Here is a 6,973-nt window from a genome sequence, read left to right as displayed (position 1 = left end):
GGTGGCAGCGCGCAGGGGACTGAGGGGTGGGAGCACACGGGACACCGGGCACAGGACACCAGGACACTACGGGACACCAGGGATGGCAGCACGCGGGGGACATGGGACACTGTGGGATGGCAGCACACGGGGGGACACAGGACACTACGGGACACAGGACATTAGGGATGGCAGCACGCAGGGGACACGGCACACCAGAGATGGCAGCACATGGGGGACATGGGACACCAGGGATTGCAGCACATGGGGGACACGGGACACAGAGGAATGGAAGCACACAGGGGACGCAGGAGATAGGGATGGCAGCACACAGGAGCAGACCTATGGGACACTGCACCCGGGACACCAGGGACTATGGGGGTGACAGCACATGGGACACCAGGCACCCCCAGCTCCAGACACATGGGACACTGGGTACCCAGTACACTGGGCACATGGGACAACAGGCAGCCCCAGGGACACAGGATACCTGGCATTGCCACCACAGGGCACATGGGACAGAAGGCATATGAGACACTGGTGGCTTAAGTGACACACAGCACAGTGGAGGACACAGGGGACATGGGCCATGGCAGGGAGAGGACACAGGACACGGGGAAGGATGGCACAAGGGACACAGGGCACTAGGGCTGGCAGCATCCAGGGGACATGCCACCCACCAGGTGTGACAAACCACTGGCCCCACTGCCACCAGGCAAGTGACACCGTGCACGGAGGCTGCTGTGGCTTCGTCCAGCGTTTGCAACGCAAACCTGCAGCTCTTCCTGCTTGGCTCCATGTTGGCACTTGCACCTGGACCTTGGACTCTGGCACTGGGACAGAAATGTCACCTCCCCTGTCCACAGGCCACCCCACACCTGGCCCTGGCTCCTAACAAGCCAAAGGAGCAGCTGAAGTGACCCACAGAGGACATCAAGAGCAGCAAGGGGAAAACAGGGAGAAAATCAGCCTCAAATCAGCAATTCTCAAATGTTTCGTGGTGATTCATACTGGGTTGGGGTGGGGGTTTTTTTGCTTTTGTTTTAGGTTGGGTTTTTTGTTTGTGTGGGCATTTTTTGTTGGGTTTTGGGTTGTTTGGGTTTTTTGTTGGGTTTTTGTTTGGGTTTCCTTTTGTTTGTTTTAAATAGAGACTGACTTATCAGGGGAAAGCTGCCTGCAAACACCCTTAGCTCAGGCTACTCAGATCATTCCAACACAGAAGCTGAAGGTCACTCCCATCTCAAAGCCTTTCTTTTTATGAAGGGAAATAAATATGCCAAAGTCTCCCAACAAATCACTCCAGAGAAGTTGCACTCCCAATCTTGATCTTTATTCGTTACAGTTTCATGGGGGATACCGTTTTGCTTCTAGATCTTGTTGAAAGCAGCAATGTCAACACTCTGCACCTGCAACGGAACAAAAACCAGCAGGGAGGTCACTAAGGTGTTTTCAGACATAGAATCATGGTTTGGGTTGGAAGGCACCTTAAAGATCATCGAGTTCCAAACCCCCTGCCGTGGGCAGGGACACCCTCCCCATGCTGAGGAATAGTAAGAATAAAAACTATAGAATTATTTTTCCCACTGAGGATAAGAAAATAAGTTTCCCTGCTATAATTCTTATTTGGCTTTAGACTCTAGTAAAAAGAACATGACACAAAGCTCTTACGAAACCAAGAACTCACTTTGAGAAACTGTTTAGAGTAAATTTTTCACCTAGTTGTAAATAATTATTGCACCAATGAACTGCATTGGTGATGTAAACTGACAAAAACCAAAAAGTCTCCTTCGGAGTGAGCAGTTAAATCTGAAAAAAGTAACATTAAAAAGTTGTCCATCAAATGAAATCCACAGCAACGTGATACACTGAGAAAAATGATATTTATAGCTTTAAATATTTAATAAACTCTGTTCAAGCTATAAAAAAAAATGTACTCAACATGAATGCAATCCAAACTGAAAAGTTTAAAGAACTCAAAGCAATTTCCTGAATTTCAAGCAGAAGAACTCATTAAACTTCTAGAAATCGATTCAAAACTGAATCTAATTGTGCAGTTTTCGGCACAGTGCCTGCTCGTTTGGGAGACAGGATGGGGCTGGATGAGCAGCAAGAGCCGGTAAAATGGTTCTACTAAATATCTGCAAGACATCTGCATCAGCCAGCCTTAAACCTTAAAAAAAAATATTTAAATATACAAGTGTCTCAGCAGGCAGACACCATGAATTCCATGTGGTTTTCTTTTAAAAAAGTCCAATTTTGCCAAAATCTGCAAATGAAACTTAGTTAAAAATGATCCCACAGGTCAGGCATCACCCAGCATTACGCAGCTTGTTGAAAAAAAAACAACTTACGTAGTCTTCAAACTTGGTGATCTCCTCCTCCAGGATGTCTGTTCCAACTTTGTCATCCTCCACTACGCACTGGATTTGGAGCTTTTTAATACCGTAACCTACTGGGACCAATTTGGAGGCTCCCCACACCAGCCCATCCATTTGGATGGACCGGACACATTCCTCCATCTTCACCATGTCAGTTTCATCATCCCACTGGAAAAGCATGAAGTACGAATTTTAGTGTTTTCCTAGAAATCACCATTAGGCCCCAAGAGGTACCCAGTGACTTAAACACAACACCTCTCAGGAGATTTCAGATGATCCAAGTTGCTCTTTCTTTCTGGTTTTCACCAGAATTAGCTGATGGGTTAAGCCAAGCTAAAATCTGACTTTGCAGCATGTTGTTTTGATTCTACCTAGAGGCACCGCAGATGCGAGGAGGATTCTTCCTGCAGCAACACAACTGCTTTGGAGGGCTTGCTTTAAAGTGATTTTTACCAAGAGCATCTCTCTGAGCACCACCCAGCCTGAAATTTTTGTTCTACCGTAACAATTTTACAAAGACAGATTTATTCCTAACTTGGGGTGTTTATTATCTGCTTTTTCTTCAAAGAAAAGGGCTGGTCCTGGTCAGCGGAACCTCAGATAACAGCCTGCACTTGTCATGGTGCAAGGAACAGGGCAGCAGCGCAAAAGCTACGGATCCCAGTTGGAATATCCCACCTCGCTCTGACCCCTTGGTTGGAAATCACAGAATGGTTTGGGTTGGAAGGGACCTTAAAGATTGTCAAGTTCCAACCCCCCTGCCATGGGCAGGGACATCTCCCACTAGCCCAGGTTGCCCAAAGCCTCATCCAGCCTGGCCTTGAACACCTCCAGGGATGGGGCATCCACAGCTTCTTGGTCCAATGTCTCACCACCCTCACAGTGAGGAATTTCTTCCTAATGTCTAATCTGTATCTCCCCTCTTTCAGCTTAAAACCATTCCCCTTCATCCTATCCCTCCACTCCCTGATCAAGAGTGCCTCCCCATCGGTCAGGTTCCATCTGCAGGTCCTATCTTCACCAATCCACTTGGATGTGCAAGTGAGATGATTTACACCCTCTTGCAGCACAATACGTACTGACTCAGGAGCCCCCCCACTTCAGTTACTCACTGGTTTCACATCCAGAAGGATAGAAGACTTGGCAATAAGACCCGGTTTCTTGGCCTTCTTCTCTGCGTACTGACGCAGCCTCTCCTCCCGGACTTTGGCAGCTTCTTGGTCTTCCTCTTCATCGTCACTACCAAAAAGGTCAATGTCATCATCGTCATCATCCTCTCCAGCAGCTGGCTCAACTTTCTTTGCCGGTGAAGCAGATGGGAGCTCCACTTTCTTGGAGGGAACGCTGAATGGTTCCACCTTCTTCGATGGGGTGACGTGTTCAAGTTTGCGTGAAAGAAAAAGGGAAGAAAATTAACCCGAATCAGAGCAGTGCTCAGGAGCAGGTCAGGAACAGAAGTCTACATTGCTCAAGACAGTGAACGTGGCCCACACCATGTGATTTGCATGAAGAATCACCTATTGGCCATCAAAATTTGACATTTGACAATCAGACATCAAAATTTGACCAGATGGACCTTTAAAACAGCCCAGCATGGCCGTACTTAGAACAAAAAACACCACGTAGCAAAGAGCTGATCCTTTTCCGAAGGGCTTGGGATATCTAGACTGTAAGAGTGGGACAGCAGTTGGGAATGCAACCAAACACCTTCCCCTAGCATGAGGAGTGGCCCACGCATTCTGTAAGTTACTGCAGAGACCACCAGCACCACTGGTAGCATGTATTCCAACCTACGACGAGAATTGATCAAGTTCTCCCAAGCTGAAATTTCTACTGTAGCTTCTTTGCTGGTCTTAGGGCAGAACACTCCTCTCTACTTTTTGGGAAAGACAATGATGCAAGCTGCCAAAACTCCTGGAAAAGCTGCAACAAAGCATCTCTCCATCTTCAGCCAGCCAGAAGACTTCTGAAATAACCTGGCACTTCGTGACCATGAAGTGTTCAAGAACAGCATTTTGCCAAGGCTCACCTGGGTTGGAGGAACTGGTGAGGGCTGGTGGGAGGTAGATGACTTTTCCAGAGCATTCAGGCGGCTTTCCAACTTGAAGATGGCCATCTGAAGGTCTGCAACAACTGCAGGAAGATGGGATGGGGGTGGGAGAGAACTTTATATCTTGTAGGCTCTGCATCAGCTCTCAAATCAGGACAAATTGGCTTCTGTTCAAAGTGGCTTTAAGAAAAACACCAGTTGCCCCAGTCAGAGGGAAACATGCAAATCTCTGATCAGGACACTGGCATGTGCTCATCTGATGACAAAGTCAGTAAAGGATACACCCCCCAAAAGCAGGACCCCCATCCAGCTTTGCTTTCATGCCAGAAGATTCTCCTACTTACCACTGCGAAGGTTTTGATTTTCTACCTCCAGGTGAGAAATTCTGGACAGGACTTCATTTTGGTCACCAGCAGGTCCAGAAGAGGTTGTGCTCGTGCTCTGCAACAAGGAAAAAGGAGATGAAACAAATCTGTTCATCTATTCCCCAAGCTCTGTGGTTCAGCGAAACAAAGCAGAGTCATGTCTTCAGGGAAGAAAAAAATTTGAGAGCTAATCTAAGACCAAGGAGATTTTCTCTAAAGGTTCTATGAAAAAGAATATAATAGCTCTACAGAATGAAGTATGAAACATATCTCAAGAAATTTCATCTGGCACTGATAAGCAAAGGATAAAATTCTTTGCGGTCTTAGATTGCAGACTGCCACTAAACACCCAAAAGGTTTTGAAAGTTTCATGCTGAGCCCCTTAAATGAGGCAGCTGGTCTCCCCTCACAGACAAACCGAGGCACAGAACACAGACCTGTCTAATGTCACGCAGCGAGTCACCGTGAAAGCTGAAAAAAGATCCCAGCATTTCTATATTCCCACTTTCCCCACTCCAGCCTTTAATTCCTCTCAAAACAACTTAAACCTAGTTTAACACATCCCGAGGGAGAAATAATACCCATCCAGCTTCAGAAGTATTTAACAGCAAAAAAGACCTTTTTTTTTTTAAGGAGGTCCTTATCTAAAAATTCAAATCAGCAAAGAAAATAACAGGCCTTCACGCTTTAAATGTCTTTTATAACTGCATAAAATAGAGAAAATAATGTCTATTCTTTCAAGTGCACCCTGCATATAATTATAACGTCGTTCTCAGTTGTAGTTGACATGCTTCCGAGATTCCAGCAGTCGTTTAAAATGGAGAGAGGGAAATACAAGGGTTAATATGAAGAATGTGGCACAAGGAAGACAGATCTGGGAGATGCCTGGTCCTGGGAGACTCAGTGCGAGCTTCTCCTAGCAGGAAGGTCAAAGAGACCCTTCTGCAACCACCCAAGAAGGGGCAGGGGCCAGATGTCAGAAGCGCTGTGAAATTGATCTCCGATGCAGCTTTTGCAGGCTCAGTAACATGAGCGGAGATGTGCAGTCCTTAGACACCAATCTTATTATACAGGGTGAGCTACGACCACATGCCGAAGGATCAATGTTTCTGATGGTAAGGAAGGAGAATTTGGTCCATCTCTCCAAGGCAGAGGTCTCCTTGCCCTCCAACGTCCTCTCAAATCACACAACCCATCCATGCACCCGTTGACTTACAGTTGAGCGGCCCGCCTGCCTCTTGGGACGGGCAGAAGGAGCTTCTTTACTACGAGGAACTGTCTTCTGCTGCAAAGGGCAAAAAGTTTGGAGGATGTTTGGTTCAATGTGGAAGATAGAAAAGGATTTTACTCACGCTGGAAGAGTGCAGGAAGCAAAACACATGCAGGAAAAAATCATCAAGCAACGAGATACAGCCTCACACCAACTTCACACCGAACAAAGCCTGCATGGAAATATTTATCCGTGAACTCTGCCATCTTCTCATTAAACATCTCAGTGCCTGCAGAAAGGTTGTGCAGCTGGGTGGCAGAACTAGACTGAGATGGTAAAAAATCAGAGGTGCCGCAGGTACATGCGGTACACAGCCCAGTATCAGCTGGTTTTCCTCTCATTAGATAAAATCTGACAGATGCAGAAACACACGCAAAGTTACCAAGACTCTTAATTAAAAGTCCCTAATTACCACTAATGCATCTCTCCTAGAGAGGAGTAAAGCAACACAGCATCGATCTGCACTAAAACCCTGATGACACCCCTGCACAGGCTTCCATCCTCACATGGACCACCGAGAACAGAGCCCACAGCAGGCTCATCCTTAGCCTTACCACACCAAAGACAAAAATTAAAGCTCAGATTTACTCATTGCCTGACCTCTTCCTGTTCTAGTTACACCATCAGGGCCAAGGTCTAAGTTAAATCAGTGAAAAGTGAATTCAGGTAATAGTCACATCCATCCCCATCCCTTGAAAAAACATTTTTGTTTTGACTCATGATCCAACATGGGAGCTGTGTCACCTGCAAAGAGACACACAGATGGGTTTGCGGTTTGTTTGTTTTGGTTTTTTTTTCCAAAAGCAGCCTGCTGATTCAGCTAAGCAGCAAGCACTGCAAATATTTGGTGGTTTGAAGCCTGAGTCAAATTTAAAGCCAAACGCTGAAACATTCAGAGTCACAGAATCAGAGAACGGTTTGGGTTGGAATG

At 46.4% G+C, this 6,973-nt stretch overlaps 1 protein-coding gene across 1 annotated transcript; it reads right to left on the bottom strand.

Moving 5' to 3' along the window:
• Positions 1-1,287: 1,287 nt before the first annotated feature.
• On the bottom strand, positions 1,288-6,057 carry EEF1D (eukaryotic translation elongation factor 1 delta (guanine nucleotide exchange protein); the record flags this gene model as incomplete). Its single annotated transcript, XM_010082150.1, has 6 exons — positions 1,288-1,385; positions 2,331-2,525; positions 3,470-3,718; positions 4,387-4,490; positions 4,752-4,848; positions 5,989-6,057. Coding segments are annotated over 6 exons (753 nt in total), but the record flags the coding sequence as incomplete, so codon positions are not given.
• Between the last annotated feature and the right edge of the window lie 916 nt (positions 6,058-6,973).

This window comes from Pterocles gutturalis, unplaced genomic scaffold, assembly GCF_000699245.1.
Source record: "Pterocles gutturalis isolate BGI_N339 unplaced genomic scaffold, ASM69924v1 Scaffold16494, whole genome shotgun sequence".
Lineage (NCBI taxonomy): Eukaryota > Metazoa > Chordata > Aves > Pterocliformes > Pteroclidae > Pterocles > Pterocles gutturalis.
This window is presented reverse-complemented; position numbering and strand designations above follow the sequence as displayed.